We start from the raw sequence: 22,756 nt of genomic DNA, 5'->3' as shown, positions 1-22,756 counted from the left end.
TCTGAGCAACTGTGAAAAGATATTACTTCATAGGGCAATTTTCATTCATTTCATTATAGGTACTTTCTCTAATTACTCTCTGCAGACCGTAACTAAAGCTGTCACCAGCAGGAGGCAGAATTTTACCAGTATGTGTGTTTAGATGTTTTCAGTTATATGCTTCCTGCTCCTGGGCTGTTATTGTAAATACGAATATGGTCATAATGTCATGCCTGGTTAAGAAAAATACAAAAATAAAAATCTCACTGCACCATCTTGTGGTGCGGGGTGGAATTGCATGAAAGTACAGCCTGGCTCCAGCTCTGCTTCAGTAGATGTCACTTCATTACAACACACACATTTTGTACATCAAGTCCAGGTATGTAGTGCTATGTGTGATCACATGTTCACCCACTTCAATGCACATAGTTGAGCCTTTGCAGCCATGCTGGCACTTCTTTTTTTCAACTGTTGATCTAGCCTGATGCAGAGCCTAGTTAAGAAATGAAGTGTTTCTGTGCAGTAAAAGACTAAAGGCTTTTAATTTGAAATAGATATAAGCAGTGCCGAATGTCCATAAAGAGCATAATGCAGTAAATTTAATAGCGTGGAAGCAGATCAAAAGAAAATATCTGACGATTTCTTATTTACTCTGTTTTATATCAAACAGGAAGAAAGAAAAGCCTTAGCAGATGAGTGAGATACAGGTCAGTGACCACTGGATAAAATAAAGTGTGTGAAAAAAGCAACACTATTCCTAATTATTCCTCTAAATGAAAAAATGGTTGAAATAAAAGCATTTTATTTGTACTCATTAATGTTGACACCGGCAGCTACGTGCAGTTTGAAAGGTGGGGTGTTTTTTTTTCAGTCCTGAGTCGGTGAACACTTTGAATGTCAATTTAACAGCAGTTTTCTGCGAATTATGATGAAAATTGCAGCAAATAAAAGGAACTTCAGCGACATTATAAACTTTTAACAACTGATTGAACCTGGTGGAGGATTACTCGCTGAGCTTATCATTTTGTCTGTTTTTTCTCTTAAATAACGCAAGAAACCTGTGGATCAAAAAGAGATGAGCCAGTTGATGGAGGAAACCAAATGGCTATTAGAAAAACCAGCAACAGCAGTTTTTGTTACTGCATGACTGGGTTACTGAACTTTAGCTTCCCTTTATGCTCACTGTATTTGATTATTGCAGGGGTATGGAAGGTCTTAATCAAATAAAATATATTTGTTAAACTCCTTTCACTCTTTGTTCCACATTTAATTTGCAGGATCTGGTTTATTCCTGCAGCAGTACATCTATGATCGAGTTTTTCCATTATTTTTATATAAACAAATTTGAAATAAGCATCTTTAATGGATTAGGTCAGGGATTTAAAACTCATTTTACAGTATGGGCTACATACAGCTCACTTTGATTTTAAGTATGCAGAACAAGCAAAACTCCTTTTTTTGTCAGGGTAAAGATGTTTAACATATTTAATCCAACTGATTATAATAAAAAAGTGCAATTAAATGAGTAAATCTGGTTTTCCCCTTGTACAATACAGAAATGCTGCTGTAGTAAATGCAATAAATATGTCAGGAAAAATAAATAATAACAGATAAATTTCTGGTAGCTCACTGCTCAGAAAATGTCCCTTCCTCCCCATGGACCTTTTATAAAAAAAAATATAAATTCTACAATAGATAGTGAACAAACAGGAACTTTTTAAACTTTAGTTGTTATTGCTTATCTATTACTTAATTACAATGATGTTTTATGAATGGCAGTGGCGAAGGTCTTTATCAGTAGGAATTACGCCCTTTTCCAAAGCTCTCCAGTGGACCTGATTGGGTTCTTTCTCGGGCCGATCCGTGGCTCCCGGGCCTTGTGTTTGACACCCCCTACTTTAGGTAGCCTGCTATACAAATATTCTCCAGTAGGGGCCGCTGTAGCTCTGCACTGGCCGCCTTTCGGTCTCTCCTGTGCACAACCATCGAGTGTCGCTGTTTCCCCGCTGACACCTCGACAGCACGGCAGTGTGGTGGCAGGCAGGCAGCGTCAGCTGGCAGAGGACACACTCAGATCAACTAGTAATCGCCGTCTTCCCCCGCACTGCTTACGCTCTCCTCGACTGAAAACCCAACGACAGCACTTCCTATTTTCTACCGGGAGAGAAACTTTGAAGCCCGTAAACAAGCCATGCCGCTGGACGCGACAGCCCCGCGGATATAAGCGACACTGCGGAGCAGAAAGTATCTACGACCTCACCGAAACCACAAAGAAGAAGAAGCAGTCGGTGCTTTCTTTTTTCACACTCGGAGGGAAAGACGGCATCCGGCCTGAGAAGAAGCTCCGAGGTCGGGGACTCCGGTCGGACCAACGCGAATCGTTTCTGGTGAGAGTCCGCACATTTTCGCTGTGGGACTAGTTTCTGTGAACTAAACCACGCAGTTAGAGCAAGTTAGAGGCGCACACAGCCTGAACAACGTAGCAATGTTTACTTCACAGCCGCAGTTTGAATGCAGCGTTTGTTGTGTGTGAGCACTTCAGCCTGCCCCATTCACCGGCGAATGGCCACCTTTAACTAAGACAAACAGCGAGAGGAGCTCCGAGCTGGACGAATAACGACTAAACTACCTCTAGAGAGGGTTATAATTTATCCTCGCTGCCACAGAGAGCTGCTGGTTAAATATCAAGTGTCAGCTTTGTTGTCAAATACCACCAAGAGCAGTTGCTCGTCAGCGAACTGTGTGAGGCTGGGGTTGTAAAAAACAGGAGGATTGACTGGCTGCTGTGCATGTATCGTCTTGCACAGTCACTGCCCCACATTTCAGAGATGCCCAGTCTTTCTGCTCCACGCCCCCCACCCTCTCAAACTACCTGAAGCAGGGCGCAGACCGTACTAGTCTCTGAGCTCACTGACAGCCATTACTGACAGCTTTAAGCCGTTTCAGCTGTTGTTGTGTGAAGGCCAAGACAGCAGCAGACAGGAGCCTGCACGGAAAATGGTTGGAGAAACACCACTGCAGTTTGTTTTTTAGGGATCTCACCCTGAAATTGAGCTTCCAGTGGGTTTCTATGGGGAGTTTACCCGATTGTCATTGTGTAGCAGAGAATAATTGTTTTACAGGGAGACAGCATTGTTACAGCAAAACACCCCCTAAGGCACGTTGATTTCTGTGTGAAAGCACCCAAGTTGTCACCAACCTTACGGAGAGTGTGCTGACTGAGAGTACATGCTAACTCTGTATAGTCAAAGTTAATGCATCAGTCCTGCAAAACCAACCTCACTGCGGGCTTATTTCTGCTGGAAGTAAGAGAAATCCGGGGGATTGACTCTAATTAAGCTTTTTGCAAATGCAATGGAGTTTAAAGCATTTCAGACGGAACTTAGATAATAATAGTCGCTTCACTAACAGACCTATCACGGGTGCATATGGGAATATACCAACTTTTATGTAAAAAGTCAATCAAACTGATGTTTAACACTCATGCTTATGTCAGATTGACTCTGGAAAACAAATAATAACTCAATAAAAGGCGGTTATTTTTTAAATCCATGGGTATGCTCAGCACCTAAAATTAGTTTAATTTGTACAAGTGTATATAGAAATATCTGAAAAATATTCTCGTTATTGTTTTTTAGCACCTTTGCCAGTAAATGTTGTGCATTTCGTGTTTCAGTAGCTGAAACAGCTCACTGTTTCAGTTTTAGATTAACACGAGGAGCCGCTGCTTTCAAAATGGAACTTTATTCAGCACAGTTTTAGAAAAGAAATGTCTGTTTTACTTTCAGGCTTGGCACGCTTCAATATTGAGCAGCCAAAAACATGTGGCCACAAACTTCCGGGACAAAAAAATGATGATTGAGGTCACTTCTGACTGATTTTAGTGATACCCTGCAAAAAACAAACAACACAAAAACAGTGATATTCCACAACGTTTACAGTGTTTACTGATGGCTGCCACTTTCTCAGTTTCCTGTAAGCAGGTTTCACTTTGACAGACTCAAGCTGCTGAGCTTCCTCGAGCCACGGGTGTCCCTGAGGACCTTTCGAAAGTGTGTCTGCTTCGGGTTCGGTGCCCGCAGGTGGTCAGGGAGCTGCTGGAGGACAGTGTGCCCGAGGGTTGGCTTGAAGTGGGGTCGTTCCCTTGGTGAGGGCCGCGGGGATGGTGGCGGCAGGGTAACGTGATCCGCTGTGAAACAGCTGTAGCCACTCGGTGCTGATCCCTTGAGTCCCAGTGCAGATCAGATGATGCTCCAGTATGTGAATGGGTGGGTGTGTGAGAGAGAGCAAGGACTTGAATGCATGGGTTTTCATGCCTTCAGGGCATCAAGTCAATGCTTAAAGTCAATTTAAACCAAAATTCACTGACTTTTTGAGAGAAATTATTTTCGTATCTATTCAGTGTTTTGACTGATGGAAGAAGTCGTTCTTACCGATCTTCTCTGTGTGTTTTACGTGTGTGTGTGAGCTCAGGTTGAAGCAGCAGGTCAAGGCAGCTGGCTGAAGGTTAATGTGTCACTGCTCTCTAGGTAGCAGCTGCAGGCACCGCTCCTGTCTATAGATAGCCACGAATACAAACTTTACTTCTTTTCTCTGCTGCGTTAACATAAGAGCTGCGGTGCAGGCATGCAGCCCCAGAAGACAAATGCTGATCCTTTCGAGTTTGACCACTTCCACACCCTCATTCTCTGTCTGTGTCTGAATCTGGAAGTGCCTGTTAATGCTAAAGACCCCTCTCCCCTCCTCCTCCTTGTCCAGCTTGGAGCCAGTTGGCTGAGAACCTGTGTGAGCTATATCAGTAATACCTTACAGCACATATCTGGGTCATCATCTGTAGCATTCATGTCTGAAACAGGTGAGGGACAAATATTGCCCCCCCCCCCCTTTTTTTTTTCTCCCTATCATTCTTGGCAGAACTTCCAGGAGCTGTCTAAACACTTGTTTTCTCTTTATTTGGAAGCACACATGTTCATTCAAAGTACTGCTGCAGAAGCGTTGCATATTTGAGATGCATGTGTTCACGGAAAGTTGTGACGGCTTTAACAGAAATCCAAGTGAAAATGCTGCTGTTGGGTTTTTTCCTTTGGGGGGGGGGGGTTATTAGCCAAATCTACCCCCTGCCTCTCGGGCCAATCAAATCTCAGCTTGGTTGTTCCTTCTAATCAGGGGCAGACTGCCGCTCAACACCTAATAAATAAATAAATAAATAAATAAATGTTCTTCTCTCTTGTAATTAAATTATCACTATTCATTATAGATTAAAGCAGTTTTCAACAATGACAACAAAGAATAAGCAAAGAAAAACAGACAGTAGGTAAAATTAATATTTTTTCCCCCTACAGACAGTTTTTTAGGCTGATGTGCAAGATGACTTAATTCAGAGGCTGAAGGTTCCGATGGGAGACAGAGAAATATTGTTTTGTTATCCTGCAAAACTACTTAAAATTACTTATAATATAGTTATTTCTTTGTTTCCTGCAAAAGCCTGTCTTGTTATCACCTTATTGCAGTGTGCCTGACTTTAAGTATTTTATGTAAATATACTTGTTGTAAGTTGAAACAAAATACATTGAAATTCCATGTAATTAAATGTGTATTACACCCTTAGATGTGGGCCGTATTTTAAAGTGTTACCAAAAGTTTACATAATGTCTGGCACTATGGATGACATGCTACTAGATTGGTTATCCTCTGATTCATTTGAGGCAAATTTGTTTCCCTTTAACCTCCTAGGACCAGGCGTCCACATATGTGGACATCACATTTTGGGTTATTTAGACCAAAATACAGAATTTTGCTCTACAAGGGCCTGATATCCACTTACGAGGACATTATACTGCTACCTTTCTATCAAAATTTTAATATCCTCATATGTGGCTCTCATTTTTCTTCAAAACAAAAATAAGGCAAAAAAAAAAGAATCTGGTAATTCTTTGTTTTTACATTCATCGGGCCCCAATATGTCCAAATATCAAAGAGAAATTAAAAATGCATGCAGTGGAAGAGTTCGGGTCTTAGGAGGTTAATGAGAATTTATCAGTGCTTCGTAATGGTTTGCAAATTATGAAACTACAATACAGCTTCAACACTAGCAGAAAATAATTAGTTGAAAAAGGTATACTGCCTCAAACTACTGCCAAGTTTTGCTCGGCTTCTCTAATACACAACAATTTCTGGTATGTGGGCTGCATGAAATTACTAGAAAGACTTCTAGCTGAGAGTTTGTGTTTGCATTTTGATATGGGTCCTTCCATGAAAAGTCAGTGAGTCTCACAAAATTTTACCTCCATACTGTAAATATTTTTTGTGTTGGAGGTTTTGGAAGTACATCAGGGTTTAGGGACTGAAAAACACAATTGAACTCTGCTGCATCCAGATCAACTCCAAATGTCACAAGCTAAAGGCAAAAAACACAGTTTTGCACCGTGATCACCCCTGAGAATCGGTACCATGGGATATATCATAGCTTCACTGCACCATTTAATGCCATGGACAGAAAAATTACATTTTTGCTAAACTTTCAAAGGTCATATCAGCATGTGGGTTAGGGGTTAGGGGTCTGGTAAAACCAGGTTTAGCATATGGACGCTCTCACCTTCTAGCTGTGATCGTTTCCTTTTCTTTCGTACCTGAGCAGCTTTCTAATGTTGTCACTTTGTCTCACTCTCAAACACCAAGTGTAAAAACGTAATCAAATCACGTTGAGCTTTTTTATCTTCCCTGATAAGACTGATTATATATAAAAACTAATATTGTGATAACCCCATCCTGCTGTCTGGGCTTAATTAGATAGTAGCCAGCTCTCTTTTAATAGCCATGAAAGGCTTTCAGGAGGTGGATGAGTACAGATGGGCAGTGAGGGGGAGGCTGACTGTCACTCTCTCTGATGCTAATGCCTGCCAACAAAAAGACAACAGGTGACTTGAGTCAGCCTCAGATCAGATGAGCCCACTCCATTATGAACAGAAGTGGGTAATAACCACGTACGAACAAAAGGTATCGATGTGTCTAAAGCGTTCAGTAAATTTTTAGTTTCATAATTTGACTCAAGTACAACATGTACTGCGATTACCTGTGCAGGTTTACTGTTTGTGTAAGTAGAAGAAGCTTCTTTCTGCTGCTCCCTTTAGATTAAATAATACTCCGATGCGGACACAGACAGCTGGAGACCCGATGGCCGAGTAGGCGTTCTTAAGTTCGCCGCCTGGGGCGCATTTATAGTTGGTGCATTGTAAAACGTTGATTATACTTTCCACACAAAATTTATGGGATCCAAGCAGACTTGTGGACAGTGTTAACCGGGGCATCATTCACAAGGGGTTGCCACGTGTTTTGATTGTGTACGTACAACCTCAGAAGGGATCTGTGTCTCCTCCAGGGATTTTCCACTTGTTAGGGGAAAAATATTCTCTTTTTTGTTTTTATTTGGTCATCTTTTATTACAATGGAAATGATGCTAGTCTGCTGCCTGCCAGATAAAATCATAATCTTATGATCTCAGTGCCCTGCTTTGAACCAAGCTGGGTCCCCAAGGCTTATCTGTCACATTACATGCTGTCTTTTCATCCCATTCACAAACTGTTATCATGTTCGCTGTGAAAGCTGCTTAGTAAGCACCGGTTTTATTCAAATCGCATGCTTAATTTCAGAGTTATTCCCATGATGTACGCGTAATAAGGCCAGTTTTTGTTGTGATTTTATTTAAAATATTTTGTCGTTTTCTTCTTCTTCTTTTTTTTTTTACAGCAGCAGGATTGGTGCATGGTTTTTATTCCAAGCGTCTCTGTTCAACCTTTTAGTCGCTCGTGTGTCTGCATGTGGATGTTGGCTCTTTAGCAAAAGACAAAAAGGTTTTTTGTCTTTTTTTTATTATGTTTTTTTTTTTTTTGCGTAACTTATGTTGCATTTGTGGGGTAGTTAATACTTTCCTCTGTTTCATCATGGCCCGAATCCAATCCGTCCTCTACACCTGCCCCGTAAACACTTTACTCACTGTTTGTGTATTTGCGTGGAGGGCCCGCCACATTAAGCTGCTCTTCACCAACTAGCATTAAGTATAGGTGGGTTTTAATCCCTCTAACACAGAATCTGCATTACATCAGGCTCATTAACTGCCTTCTGCGAAGGTGAAGCACCGGTTTTATGTCAAGTATGGGGGCATTAAAGGATTACGTAGGGCTGGGCGATATGACCCAAAATTCATATCTCGATATTTTTTAGCTGGATGGCGATATAAGATATATATCTCGATATTTTTTTTAAGCCATAAAGTAAGAACAAAAAGAGAGTTCTTAGTCAAAGCTGTGTCCCAGATGTCACACAGGCACTTTTATTAACATACAGCACAGATGTACATGAAAAATTACTCAAAAATAAATTATGAGCATTCATTAAATAATAATGCTCCATAAATAAAAGAAAACAATGTTGTTTTTGTGCTAAACAAAGAGCTCACAATTGTGCAGTCAAAATGTAAACTAAAAGACGCTGAGCGTAATAACAAAGACAGACAGATTTCACAGCAGCTATTTCCAAGTTTTACTGCGTGACTGACAGCCTGGAGTTTGAAATCCACTTCATAACCACGTACGTCTCTTACAGGTGCTATTTATGGTCCTTATACACACACAATACGGTAATATTACGTTGAAGCACAGTACGTATCACTCCGCGAGGCTCCTCGGTAGCCGTAATGCGCCGACAATCTATCAAGCGGTGCAGCTCCGTAGCTGACCAAAGTCGTACTCAAACATTTTTGACAGATTGCGAGCGCCGCGTACCACATAAAATCGGTTCGCGGCCATCAAGCACAACCAGAATTCATACATAAGGCGCGCTGTCAACTTTTGAGAGAATGAAAGGATTTTAGGCTATGCAGCCCGTAGGGACTAGCGCGGTTAGCTCGTTAGCATGGTTAGCTCGTTAACACGTTGACGCCGTCCAGCCCCACGCATGGGGCGATGCGCAGTAACTCGTTAACGGAGATTTGCCGTGTCCATCTTGTCGCTGCCTGCACGTGAAGCGATGGGGGAGGAGGGGGAGTTGTGTTCAGTGAAGGATAGAGGCGAGGCGGAGTAATGTTGCGTAGAGACAAAAGTAGACGAAAGAGAGGCAAACTTGCGGCTCCACAACTATAAGTATAACGTAACATAGACTATATCGATATAAAGGATATTGTCACATCTTATATCTCGTATAAAAATATATCGATATGTTTTAAAAACTCGATATATCGCCCAGCTCTAATTCCCGGTACTGTGATTGTTTCAGGACTGTCTCAGTAAAGAACAAAGTGGAAAGTGTAGTTAAAAATTGAACAAAATTTAAATGAAATAGATGCTTTTTTCCAATAAGTGATGATCTCCTTCACAGGAATATAAATCCCAGAAGACGGCAGTTACATGTTCTTGTTTTTGTAGGAGAGAGGCAAAGGTGAAAGTATTTCTACACTAACCGCTTAGTTAAGAGACTCTTCAGCAGCTGCAAGTGTGACTCCATATGGAGTAACACTCATCGTGGAGTGGGAGGGTGGTGGTGGAACGAAATTGGGGCCGTGCGTGTCACTCCATTAACCCAGGGAATATCCGAGCACAGGTGAAACAGAGAGCAGAGCGACAAACAGCAGTTGAACACAACGTTGGGCTCAATTTCATCGGCTTAATGCAGTCATGGCAATTTAATATTTATAGTAATTCTAAAGCGGTTTACACTGGTGGTGTTTGTGGTTGTTTGTTTTATTTTTGCTCATGTACAAAAAAATTTCTTGTTAAATTAAACACAAACGGAGAGGGGGAGCTGCGGTTCACACTCATGTTTATTTTAGTATGCCACGTAAATGACGTATAAAATCTAAAAGATAATTTTACATGGTTGTTTCTTTTTCCAAAGTAGCTCATCTTGGCTAAATATGCATACTTGCAAGAAGAAGATTGATGGCAAGAATAAAGTGTCATTTTGGCCTCACCTTTATTTGCAAACCATGTTTGTCATCTTTGTCTTTTTCAAAACTTTTATAGCACCTACAGTAATTTCATTGAGTTATTATCAGCTTGACTAACAACCGTGACGTCACTTTATTGGACAAGCTTAAACAGAGTCTGAACAGGTGTCTTTAAGAGCAACCTGAAACACACCTGTCTGCACATCTGTTAAAGTGGCGTCGCCCACATCTTTGAGCCGTGACTGTATCGAAAAAGATGAGTAATGAAGTAATTCCCGTACTAGTATCGAAACGTGATGCACCGACATGCAGGATTGAAGTTAGTTATCCAATGCCTGATTTCTGGCAGTGTTGGCTCACAGAAGGAGCTTAAAGAGGAGCACGCCTGTCACTCAGGCTGCTTTAACCACAGCAGCAGCGTTGAATCTTATAAGATCTGTGGCCTGGTCTCTTGTTCCAACCTGACCTGTCCGTCTGTCAGCCCATCTCAGCTCTTTGGACACGTAGGTGACAATGTGGGACAAGTGTGAAAGCAAGGTGAGGGGAGGAGATGATGTGTGTGTGCCTGATGTATGATGTAAAAAAGGCAAATTCGATGACACATTTTGCCAATTTCAAACACATTTTAGCTTTAAAGCTTCACCTGCTCTGTGTGTGTGCGTGCGTGTGTGTGTGTGTGTGCGTGTGTGTGCGTGTGTGTGTGTGTGTGGGTAGCACGCCTGCCTGGTTGCCATGCTCAGTGCTGCTCAGCTCGACACCACGCACCACCCCACTACATCCCGCATCACTAGAAAAAGCCCACTTTTTACTGTGTACAATGCAACCTTTATATAAGACCCACATAATGGAGCCAACTCCTTCACTCATGTCCTCATTGTCTTGGCCAGGTTGAGAAAAGGCTGCTCTTTAGAAAACCAGGGCTGAGCTCACCCGTGAATCATGCCAACAGTCACGCTTGTTCTCTGTCGTCTTTTGTGAGGAAGGCTGCCAGGGAAGAGAGGTGGGTGTTTTCTCGGGGGCGCCCCCCGAGCTCCTCAAGGCATTGACCTTAGCTGGTTTACTGAACCCCGTAGGGGTCAGGTAGGGTTTGTGACCTGGAGTTTCCTGTTTGTGTCTGTGGCCCAGACAGCCGTCATCGTATGGCAGGGTTGGTGGCTGCATGGTGTGTGTAATGGTTTCGTGTGAAGCGCTTGCCTTACGTTGCTGATGTAGGGGTTGGTGGGTTATCACAGCAGGAACTCTGGCTCTTACCTTTGTAAGTGGCTCATGATCAGCACAGCTACGACCGCAAAGGACTGAATCCATATGCGGCGAATGGTATTGTCGCACCACTGCAGCATCTAATGTCCCACTCTCTCTTCTCCCCCTCTACAAAGATACAGCCTCGCACACATGTGAAGATGTCAAGAGTCTGTAACATCTCAGGCACATTATGGTAGGATATTTGGATGGGGTGGGGGAGTGTGGGGAGAGGGATCGGAAAATCAGCATGCAGCAGTCTCCTGCGGTGCTCTGCATTTTCAACATGGAAAAAGCAGCGGGGGTTGCCGTGGCAACAAATCCCAAATCAGCACAGAGCGCACACCCCTCTGTTCCACACCCCCCTACCACCCTTGCAGCCGCCTCCTCCTGCTCCCCCCGTCCCCCTCCTCCTCCCTGGCCACCTCTCAGCAGATCGAGAGCTGCGACCTCAGACCGGCCTACTTAGGGGAGCAGGGATCAGGCTCAGACCAGGGATCATGTCCAAAGCTCCACTCTCGATCCCAGAGCAGGAGCATGTGCCAGCGGATACTGGTGCGCAGCAGACAGTCTTCCCTCTTCTCCTCCCTCTTCGTCTTTATTCTATTGCTGCCATTTACTTTGTACTCAAACCCCTCAGAAGGTGATTTGTATCCATAGTCTGCTAAGTAGCAGGTTTTGTTGTTTAAGAGATGTGCTTCTTCCAATCCCTCTCATATTCAGCACATTCATAAATTAAGAGCGGATTGTGGATATTACCGTGGAACTGAGGACAGATCAACTACAAAAGCCAAAAGTGAGAGGCCTGTCAGTTTATCCCAACTTGGTGCCACATAATCCTGATTTGAGCTTATCGCAGTGATTGTAATCACAACAAAGGATTTTGGCTGTCTAGAGTAATATCAGAATTAGGGCTGAAAAGATTGTGGTTATTGTTGTTATTGAATAATCTGTGAATTATGTTTTTTTTTTCTGCTTAAATCCTTGGTGATTGAGAAGTTCAGAGAACCCAAAGTATTTTTTTTGTTTTTTCTTGTTTTTCAGACAAAGACGGTATTTAAAGGCGAACATATTTTCAGCTCCATAATTTTGTTCTTGGACTCTACCAGAGTAGCTTTTCACATGGCAGAATCATCTTTATTCATCTTATACTGTCTCATCAGTTCATCCATTAACTGAAACAAGCTGATTTAGCGCCTGTTCTTTAAGGCGGACCTCCCTTTAAGACAAACTTGTTCTGATTGGCTGCCCATACCACTCTCCCTGACATCATTGAACCAAGACTACAAAAAAAGCCTTTAGAGCAGTCTGAAGCCTGAGCTGACTTCATTTGTTTATTATCTTCCACTGTAAGACTTGTGTAAGCCCTTTCAACTCCCCTTTTTAATTTGCAGTGATAAAGAAGCTTGAGCAAGAAAATATTTCACATTTCTGCTTGATTAAACAGCTGAATCGTTTCATTACTCGCTAAAGAATCTTGATTGTGTTGATATTATTGTTTGTTGGTTAAGTAATTGATTAAAACATGCTGTAAATTTTCTTTGGACTTTCGCCGATGAGTAATTCACTTCTTATCTCATGCTTCAGCTGTGACGGATAAATAGGCCTTTTTATTAGAGTTACGAGTGCAATTTTTTTTTGCTTCCCGTCTAGCACGAAGGGTGTGTGTAACTCAGGGTAACGCAGTGAGCTGTTCCGGAGATGACAGACTGCGTTGGAGCTGATGTGCTATGAGGCTGAACTGAGTGACGTGCAGCTCTTATGACAGCAGATCTGACGTGCTTTCTCTCATCTTGATTCCTGGATTAATTACAATGCTCCTTGCTTAGCATTTTAATTGGGAGTAATCATATATGTACGAGAAAAGCTGCGCAAAATAATTTCATAAAAACATCCACAGTGTGTGTCATATTTGGGTAAAACAGCCAGCTTTCTTTATCCAAGTCTGCACTGATGAGCTCTAAAATATTCAGCTTTTTTGTGGACACTGACATCGAGTTGTTAATTAAATATTGTTGTGAATATGAATATCACACATTAGTGCGATGTAGTCCAATGTGAGTCAAAAGCTCAGGGTTCACACTGTTCTCAATGCTTGGTTTAAGACTGGTACATTTATGTGCCAGCCTTAATTTCATATGATATGCGTTTTTTCACATGCCTCTAATCATTGAACGGACACATCGCCTGCTGTGGGTTTCAAAGGGTTTACACGTCAAATTGTCTGACACAATGCACCGTGACATGCAACAATTTGTGTTAACCATCGAGTGATCATAATAGACTGTTAAAACAGTTGGGCGGGGCTTTGTGGTTACATTCAGTGACATTAAAGAGAAGCTGTGTCTTTGCAACTTTGCTATTTGCTAAGCTTTTCAGTTTAAATAAAATTGCTCCTGGTAGGATGTTGTTTGCAGTCACGCTGCTTCTGTGCTGGTCTTTAACTTTGAGGTAGGAGAGGTTATGTAATAATGACGTGCATTTCCTCACCTGTTGTGACAGTTTGTTTCAAACGCTCTGTCAGACTCTCCAGAGCTTCACTCTGACATTACGTTTAACCTTGGAGCAAATCAGGCAATTGACTGTATAACCCCGTACCAAATGTAATGTTTATGTTTTGTTTTTCGTTATTTTTAACAACATCCTGACACAAGAGCCAACCACTGTGAACCTATATAAAGGTGCACTTACCAAGAATACTGTTGATATTAATAATAGTAATAGAACCGTGATCTAACATGGAGATACTTTAATCTTAAATTATACTGTAACATGTCAGTGAAAGTGGATATATGCTGGTCATGTCTTCTGCCAATTAGAGGAGTGTTGGATAAAAATAAAGCTGCTTATCACTTTAAAACTGATTGATGCTAGCAGATCTTATGACCTCCGTTTCTAGTTGCTCACCTCAAATTTGAAAAAACTTTAGTTGCTTGAAATTGCTCAGCGTCATTTACTTTCTATGATCTATGGTTTCCTGGATGCTGTGAAATCTTTCCTGTCTAGAGGAAGCTTAAGAAGGCTGATTTAAGCAACTGCAAATCATGTAAACTAAAGCTACTATCTTGCAGAACAAGACCAACAATGTGACGCTAAAAAAAGATAAATGGATCCCCTTTAAGAGCCTGTAACCCTCTGTGTGTAATCACTTTTTAAAACCAGCTGCTGTTTCACTCGACTTGGAGATGTTGAGCTGTTCAGTTTCAGTTTTGTTTATCTAGCTCCAGTTTGCAGAAACTATCTTGAGCTGCTTTTTGAAAGTAAAGACATTGGAGAGAAAACCCCAAACATCTGAAATGAGCACTTGGCAATGTTGGAAAGGAGCAACTCTTTTATAAGAGGAAGACACCTGTAGCAGAACCAAGCTAACAGAGGGGCAGCTATTAGCAGATCAGAGGAAAGGACAGAGCAGCAAAAGATGTGCACAGACAGATTTTTGCTCTTTTTATGTGGATAACACACAAACACTGCTGTTGTCACCTGTTGTCGTCTTGTTGATTATTGATTTGCAACCTGATCTGCCAGTTTTTCCAGTTTCTTTCCTCCCCGCATCTCAAATGAAAGGATTTCCTCTTTTCTTCATTTCACATTGTTACAGTTTTTTTTCTTTTCTATTTTCTTTTTTTGCACAAAACGAGCAATTCTTAGGCATCGTCTTGGGCTTTCACATTATAATGTTAGTCATTTTTCACAGTTTTTTCCCGTCCCTGTAGGTGGATTTCCTAATACACTTAGTTTTCAGCTGCATGCCTTCTTTGCAACAACTGTATCCTCTTTTGGTTTGTGCACAAAAACAAAGCAAAAGTCTTCATACGAGTCCGAATCATGGTCCCTCACTGATGAGTCATCATCATTTAAAGGTCAATTGTGGTTTTTAGCCATGTTAGTCCACTTTGTCCTCCAAAGACTACTTTCTACTATTTGGCTCTGGGCAAGTGAGTAAGTTGTGTCCCTGGACAGAATATGGGTTATTAGTTGTATTCCAAGACAAAGGATGTCAATAAGGAGTAGTTGCCAGTCAGGCGAGCCCTCAGGGTTCGCGCTCATGTGTTTTCTTGTCTGGCTCTACTCATCAGCATCACAGACACACACATGTCCTGATCTGCAGACGCAGTGGAGTCATGATATCTGCATTGAAGTCACAGGGAGAGGCTTGTTTGGTATCTCCTCCAGCCAATCAGTCTCAAATATTGCCTGTCTTGATTTGAAATCTTTTTTTCATTTCCTCCCATAAATTGTCTCGCTGCATTTCTCCCTCTCGCTCACATGTATAGGCTCTCACAATCAGTCGCTCTCGCGCACACAATAAATGTGTCTGGAATGTGTGATGTGGACTCGATGCGGCCCAGGCTAGCCCTGTGCCATTCAGCCGCTAATCCCCCCGGTTTAGGATTTGCTTTTACAGTCCTGTGTGCCAGGGACTGTATTCTAAACTCGGCCGTAAGAATCTCTCACCAACTTGTCATGCTTTCCCAGGAGGAGGAATGCAGTGTGGCTGAGTGTGAGCTGAGTCATAATTAACGTCTGTTGATTAGTGCGTTTCATTGTTCGCCCAGTCAGATTCCTGGTGAACTAGTGACATTTTCTTTCTGAATGTGGGATTGTGAAGCATGATGGCAGCCAGACGTTTTTTTTGTTTTGTTTTAATTGTAATTACAGGCAGTTTACATTGCATTTCCACGAAGCTTAGATAAACAGCTCAGCGATATTGATCTTGTTCCTCTGTGGTTGAAACGAGCTGTAGCTCTCCTTATTCTTGCAGTAAGTGGGTAACACCTGTAATGTGTATACATTTTTGTTTGGTTTGTCTTCTTCAGGCCTCCCCTTCCTGAGAGCTCTGTGGAGAAGATGAAAAGGTTCCGGCGACGTCTCTCTCAGACTCTTCGAGGCAGTCACACCATCGACGAGTCCCTGTCAGAGCTGGCCGAGCAGATAACGATCGAGGAGAACGGCCTGAAGGACAACGGTGAGGCCTAAAACTCTTAAATCTTATCGCGTCTATCAAGTATACTGCCACTACCAGCACAGCTTGTCACAACTTTATAAATAAAGCGATTCAAGTGGAGGAACCCAGCTTAAGATTTATGTACAAAATGTCAAAATGTCTGTAAAGTCTGTTTGATGTGATTTATTTCAAACACCAGATTGCCATGCAGATTTTCCAGCACATTTATATAATGAATTCCGTGTCTGAAATGGGATTTAGTGGCTGAATTTTAATGGACTTAATTTGTTTGGCACTTTCATCTAAATCCAAATCCACATTTTTATCTATTGCTGACCCAGAATCTGAAAGTTTAAACTGCTCAAAGTGTAATCTTTAGCTTCAGCTTGGCGTTAGCAAAAAGATGTTACACTGATGATTGAGGTCCTTTTCTTCCTTTTCTTTCTGAATTTGCTCGCTACAACGAACCTGTCGAATAAGTTTTATGTCCATTCAAGACTCTGAATGCCAGTTTTTAAAGGGGCTGGTACTGGTTGGTGGAAGTTGCTCAGATTTGAAATGAATTGTAGGGATGTCTACTCATATAATCATATAAGACCTGTAATTTAATAACTGAATTAAAAACATAAGATAAGAGTCACATGAACAAGAGGAGCCTATATAGAATTTAAATAACTAATCTTGGAAAAGCCAAATGTGTTTGGCACAACACTGCGTTCAGATCATATTTTTGTACAAAAGCTGTTTAAAAAAAAAAAAAAAAGGTAGGCATATCTGCCTTCTTGTAAATATAAACTACCTAAACTGCCAAAAACAGCCCATTTACTCAAAAAAGTCCACAAATCCACAATTCTTGCATATTACAACCACCCCTTATGCATATTTGATTTTAGGGGGAACTGCTCCTTTAATACTGACTGTTCAGACAATAAATGTGAATTTCACAGGAATGACTTCTTCCACTTCCCAGCTCTGTATTGATTGTTGTGCTCAATCTGTCAGTTTATTTTTTACTGTAAAGACACTCCGTTCTTGCTGGCAGACACTAAATATTTATTTATTTACCATTCATCTCCATCCTGCTGAAGGTTGTGGCCTTCTAGACGTCAAATAAAAGCCGTGGCACAGCCGCCTATCTCTTCTGATATTTACAAAATCTGCACGGAGCAAGCAAGCCAGGGAGCACGTCTCGGTGTGCTAGCAAGTTGTTGCCATGGTGCTCATGGTCTGGAAACATTTTAGAGTTTCCATGACATTGCCACGGCGACTTGGATGACTTGGTGAAACCAGCGAAGCATCTTGATCCATTTGCTGCCCCCCACTTTTATTTTCTTTTTATCTTTTTGCTCCTCTTCTTCTCTTTTCAGCACCCCTCCACCCTTTCTCCCCCCCTTTTCCCTTTTCAATCAATCAGATCGTCTAAGCTCCCACAAAGCCCCTCCCCTCCCCCCATCGCCTTCTGAGAACTAACTAGGCTTTGTAAAGAGGTTTTTGTGCAGCGACTAACACAAAGTTTGGCCAGAGTGTTCTGTGCTTGTTGAGTGGGGACAGAGAACTGTGTGTGTGTGTGTGTGTGTGTGTGTGGTGTGTGTGTGGTGTGTGTGTGTGTGCTGTGCTATGCATTCGTGTGTGTGTGTGTGTGTGTGTGTGTGTGTGTGCGTGCCTGCTTGCGTGTGGGGGATTTTAGCAGCCTGTGTAACAGCAAGTAGGGTAGAGAGGAGACAGAATGGAGTAGCCAGATGAGATTTGATCTGAACTCTCTGATTGGGGAAAGCATTGTGGTCCTGATCTGATTACGTAACACTCATAACTGAGGCCAGCGGCAGCAGCAGCTGCCCAGCGATAAGGGAGAGGTGGTATAAGGGCTGGGATAATACATGCCTGCTAAATCACATATATGATGTCAGTCTGTCATGATGTGCCAAAAAACCCCCAACAACAACAAAAAAGAAAGCTAATCATGGTTGTAATACATATGTAACATGCCATTTTCCGAATTTTCAGCGACTGTGTTGGCGTAGTAAAATCTGTTTTTATAGCCCAACAAGACCTGAACACCCACAGCAGTCTGAATCGGCCTCAAAAAGGCAGCTTAAAATCTTGTAAGCTTAATTTTGGCAATGGGGATTTACGTCAGAAAAATTCACTGAGAATCTGTTGGATCTGGAAACTGGAAACCAGACAACTGGTGAGCTAATATTGTTGAGGCTGGTGGTGATGATATGCAGGCTGGTAATGACTACACTGTTATTCCTGGCCAGAGTGGGACTTTAAGAGGGGGTACTTTAAAAAAGTAGACATGTACAACTCAGAAAGTATGTGGAGGTTGTGACCAGTTAAAAAGTAATTCAGAAACTGTTGAATAGAATCATTAGCAATCTCGCTCAGCTGTAATCAGGACAATCTGTAGCATTTTGCTGTTATTTAAGTAAAATGTCAAAATGTAAAATTCCCCCCACACACAAAAATTACAAATTTGTTAGTTTTGACTTCTCCTTATCAGCGCTTATGATGCAATATTATCCTGGTGGCGACACCTTTAGGAGAATACTGCAGCGTGTTCTTGCGGTGTAATGCCGGGTATAAATGGCTGCATATGTGTGATGACGACGTGGCAGTGAGCGATGTGACCATTGCAGAGGGTATATTGGCAGGTTAAGGAAGAGGCCGAACATCATTTGGGGAGAGCTGATTCCAACACTTGTTTCTGCAGTTGTATTCTTTCCGTCACTTCCCAGAGTTTGTGACCATAGGTGAGACTAGTAACGTAGACTGACGGGTAAATCGACAGCTTTGCTGTTACGTGCACATTTCTCTTTAGTGTTGCGGTTGCTGTACAGACCAGTACAGCATCAACAACACTGAAGAAGATGCTGCACCAGTCCGGCGATCTCCATTTGCCATTCCCTCCTTCCCTCAGTCATGAACAAGACCCCAAGTGTTCAGTCCACCATTTATGACTGAAAACTGTCCTCAGACTTGGAGGTGCTCATGCCAGCTGCTTCAGACTCAGTTATAAACCGACCCAGTGCGAGATGGCAGTCGTCTTTTGGTGAAGCTAACAGAACCACATCAAAAAGCAAGATGAAATCCTCTGACCACAGAACCCTCCACCTATGATTGTGTCTAAAAATTAAATCCATAAAAATTATGAGCACATTTGGTGACAAAGGGATGCTCTGGCAGTCTGACTGGAAACAGGTCTGATTTATGTGAAACGAGCTGCCACTGTGGTTGAACAGTGAGTTCAATACTCCGTCCTCCTCAAGCCCCTTTTGTGGGTCAATAAAACACTTTAACATTGGGGAAACTCCCCCACACCTCAAGAAGGTAAAGATCTGGTTCAATGTCCTGTTGCCAGGATGAAATCCCCCAACTCCTTATTCTCTGCAGTATTCCTAGACCTTCCCAGGTGCTGGAGAGGAGAATCCCTCCTTTGGTCTAACCATGTTTTCAGATGCGTTCTTGTCTATAAACGCTCAACAATTTGTTGTAGGAGAGAGTGCAGCACGGATAGAGCGTGCAGGAGTACATACCCGTAATACAACCACTTGTTTGGTGTGACTTTACTGGACCATTACCCACCTCAAATTAGCAATGAGCGTTTGACTCTAGCTAAAAGCACTTTGGTTAGTTCCCTAAATTTTCTCTATACACGAAAACTTTGCCTACTATTAACTTGCTTTTGTGTGGGTTTTGTTTCTGGTTTTTTTTGTTGTTTTTTTTAAACAAAATGGATCTACTCTTGATAAACCAGGTAATCCACTCTGTGTTCAAAGGCTGATGATGTTAATGGCTTTACCAAACAAGGTCATGACAAACAGCGGTGGACTGTAAAACCCAAGCCCTTGCATTACAGGCCCTAAACACATACAAACACTTTTCTGCCTGACAGTTGTTTTTTGTTAGATTAGTTTATGTCCCTGCAAAAACAAACAAACAATCTAATCAATAATCATTATTCTTGGGAAGTAATTATCTCCTCTGTAACTGTTGACTTATGTCTTGTCCTTGTCCTGTCTGCTCTTTTTGCATACATGGGCCTCTGTCTGAGTTTTGACTTCTGCTCATCTTCTCCTGGGTGTTCTTTTCTCCTCATTGTCATATTTGGTGTTTTGCTGGGTGCTAGATCTTCCAGATATTAAATCATTCAACTCTGTCAGCTCTAGTCGTGCTTTTGGACAAAAGCTGTTCATTGTCAGTGGTAGATCCTTTCCACAAGCCAAACTCACACACCTTAGACCAGGGTTGGGGAATCCAGGCCTCAAGGGCCAGTGTCCTGCACGTTTTAGATATCACCCTGGGTCAACACACCTGAATAAAATGATCAGTTCATTACCAGGCCTCTGGAGAACTTCAGGACATATTGAGGAGGTTATTTAGCCATTTAAATCAGCTGTGTTGGATCAAGGACACATCTAAAACCTGTAGGACACCGGCCCCCGAATTCCCCACCCCTGCCTTAGACTGTCAGGCATTTGTTTACAGACTTTCATACACTTTTGATTATTTACAGTACAGGGGTTACACTGATTAAGAAAACATTGCTGTTCTCCTGGCTATGTGTACAATTAGGTAACCCGAAGTTCATTGGGAAGATGCGATACTCAAATATCAAAACAGATTAAGGTTCAATATAATTCACTGTTTTTTGTTTTTGTTTTTTTTGTTTTTTTGGGGGGGGTTTAGGGAGAAATTTGTTAATTTACAGTGTAGAACCTAATGTATATCAACCCAGCAGTTTCATTTTTATTGGTCACCTTGATACAAAGCCTAACAATACAGTGTGTATATAAAAGATGGAAGGTGACACAAAGTGGTTTGGTAATTATAAGGAAAGTATCAAAGAGGCACATTTTGAGGCCTTAATATAAAAGTTTTGGCTGCAGTCATGTAGAATTTCTTTCTGATTTAGAAGTTACTTTGATGAATCAAAGGGTGGACTACTAATTTATCAACAATTGGTAGCAAGGCTGGTTAACAAGCTGTATGCTTGAATTGTACTGCTGCAGCACAGAGACACAAAATAAGTGCTAAGAACGCACTAATAAAGTAACAGAAGTCACAATAAGCACAAATACCTGGAATGGTCTGCACCACTCAGCAAGCCGTAATATCAGTCAGTCTATTAAAATGCTACAGAAGGCAGGAAACACACACACACGCGCACACGCACACACACAGTGAAGAGGCCCAGTTTAATAACTGACAGAAGAGGATGCTTACCAGACTCTGAGTGGCTCCAGCTGCCTCAGTCAGTGCAGCCATGCTCAGTTATCCAGGTGGATGAGTTATAAAACCTGGAGTTGTTATGAAAGTTGAAACTATCATTTTTTTTTCTGTAAATGTAATCAAATTGACCAAAACTATGTCCTTTTGGAGGGAGCCTCAAGTGGCACTTAGAGGAACTGCAATTTTTGTCATTTTGCGGGGGTTTCATTTTTAATCTCTGGAGGTTGCCCCTTGGTTAATTCCAAATTTTAAGCCTTGACCTTCCCTCTATAATGCCACTGTCTTCTTTTTGTTAGAACCAGGAGTATGAGAGCGGTAAAGTGCTAAGTTAGTTGGTAATACTAGTGTTATAGCTTAGCGAGGCACATCACCAAAACTAAAGTAGACTTCTTGGATGGTCTGTAGCATCCAGCGTGTTCTGATATTTGTTAGATAATACCACTCAAAAAGACTTAAATGCCACAAAACGCTGTTGATGGGTAAGATTCAGGGACTTGAATAAGCAGAGGTGCCGTCTAGCAGATGGGTAGTGCCTCCTCTGTGTCAGTATCTAGCTGTTAGTAAGTAGTCGTGATCCCCATAATGCAAATTTTGAGCTTAATAACATTTAGAAAGGTGAAAACAACCCATCCGCCACCCAGTTTTTATAAGGACTGGCTGTTATGTAGTGACGCAATCAGCAAGATAAATCATCCGACACATAAGATTGTCAGAGTACCTCAGGATGAATTTATCATTGGATTGCTTTGAAGTGCATTAATCACATATTGGCCATGATGAGTCTTGTTCACATTAATACCACTTTCTTTCAGCGCCATGACTACAATGTTTTGTTTTGGGGTTTTTGTATTTTGTTCTCATCTGTTGATATGTGCTTGTATACTGTGTCTTGTCATCATCAAAAAAACACAACAAACTCTTTCTTCTCCAGCAGAGCCCATTGTGAGGAACGGCCGTCCTCCATCAGCCCACAGTGTCCACTCATTTCTTCACCAGTACACAGGCTCTTTTAAAAAGCCACCGCTCAGACGGCCTCAGAGCGTCATCGGAGGAGGACTAGGCTCTCTCATGGTCATGCCTCGCAATGGTAGTCGCCTTGGTGAGTCACGCCTAACCTGCCTGCTGTCAAATTTAAAATTTGACTTTTATATTTCTGGCTTGAAATGAAGAAATAGCCAACGATTTCTTTTGTGACCATACGTGGAAGGTGTTGAGCTGCTGCTGGGCCTAAATTCCTTGTCATACCCATTTCTGTTGAGGGAACTGTATCACGCATGTGCTCAAAGAAATCATTGCTTTATGCAAAGATACACTTCAATTTATCCGCTTTTGTGGCCGCATTTCTGTCCTTTTTGCAAAGAAATATAACTAAAAATAACGACTCTGAAAACCAAGTTTGCTGTCAACTTGGATTTTCAGCC

General features: G+C 41.9%; 1 protein-coding gene across 2 annotated transcripts in view; it reads left to right on the top strand.

Annotated features, from left to right (window-relative positions):
• The first annotated feature begins 1,970 nt into the window (after nucleotides 1–1,970).
• The window catches only part of LOC102300403 (cyclin-dependent kinase 17), a 34,467-nt gene continuing 13,681 nt past the window's right edge, over nucleotides 1,971–22,756 (top strand). Inside the window, exons 1-3 of one of the 2 annotated variants that reach the window (XM_005929055.3) lie at nucleotides 1,971–2,366; nucleotides 15,976–16,124; nucleotides 22,270–22,434. In XM_005929055.3, coding sequence (XP_005929117.1) covers nucleotides 16,007–16,124; nucleotides 22,270–22,434 — 283 coding nt within the window. In that variant the 5' untranslated portion in view covers nucleotides 1,971–2,366; nucleotides 15,976–16,006. Of the gene's footprint in view, nucleotides 2,367–15,975; nucleotides 16,125–22,266; nucleotides 22,435–22,756 lie in introns of both variants that reach the window. The other variant, XM_005929054.3, reaches the window with a different exon arrangement.

The sequence above is a fragment of the Haplochromis burtoni genome, unplaced genomic scaffold, assembly GCF_018398535.1.
Source record: "Haplochromis burtoni strain Fernald_Lab_line unplaced genomic scaffold, NCSU_Asbu1 Contig_77, whole genome shotgun sequence".
Taxonomy (NCBI): domain Eukaryota; kingdom Metazoa; phylum Chordata; class Actinopteri; order Cichliformes; family Cichlidae; genus Haplochromis; species Haplochromis burtoni.
The sequence above is the reverse complement of the archived record's forward strand: the minus strand, read 5'-3'. Positions and strand labels throughout refer to the sequence as shown.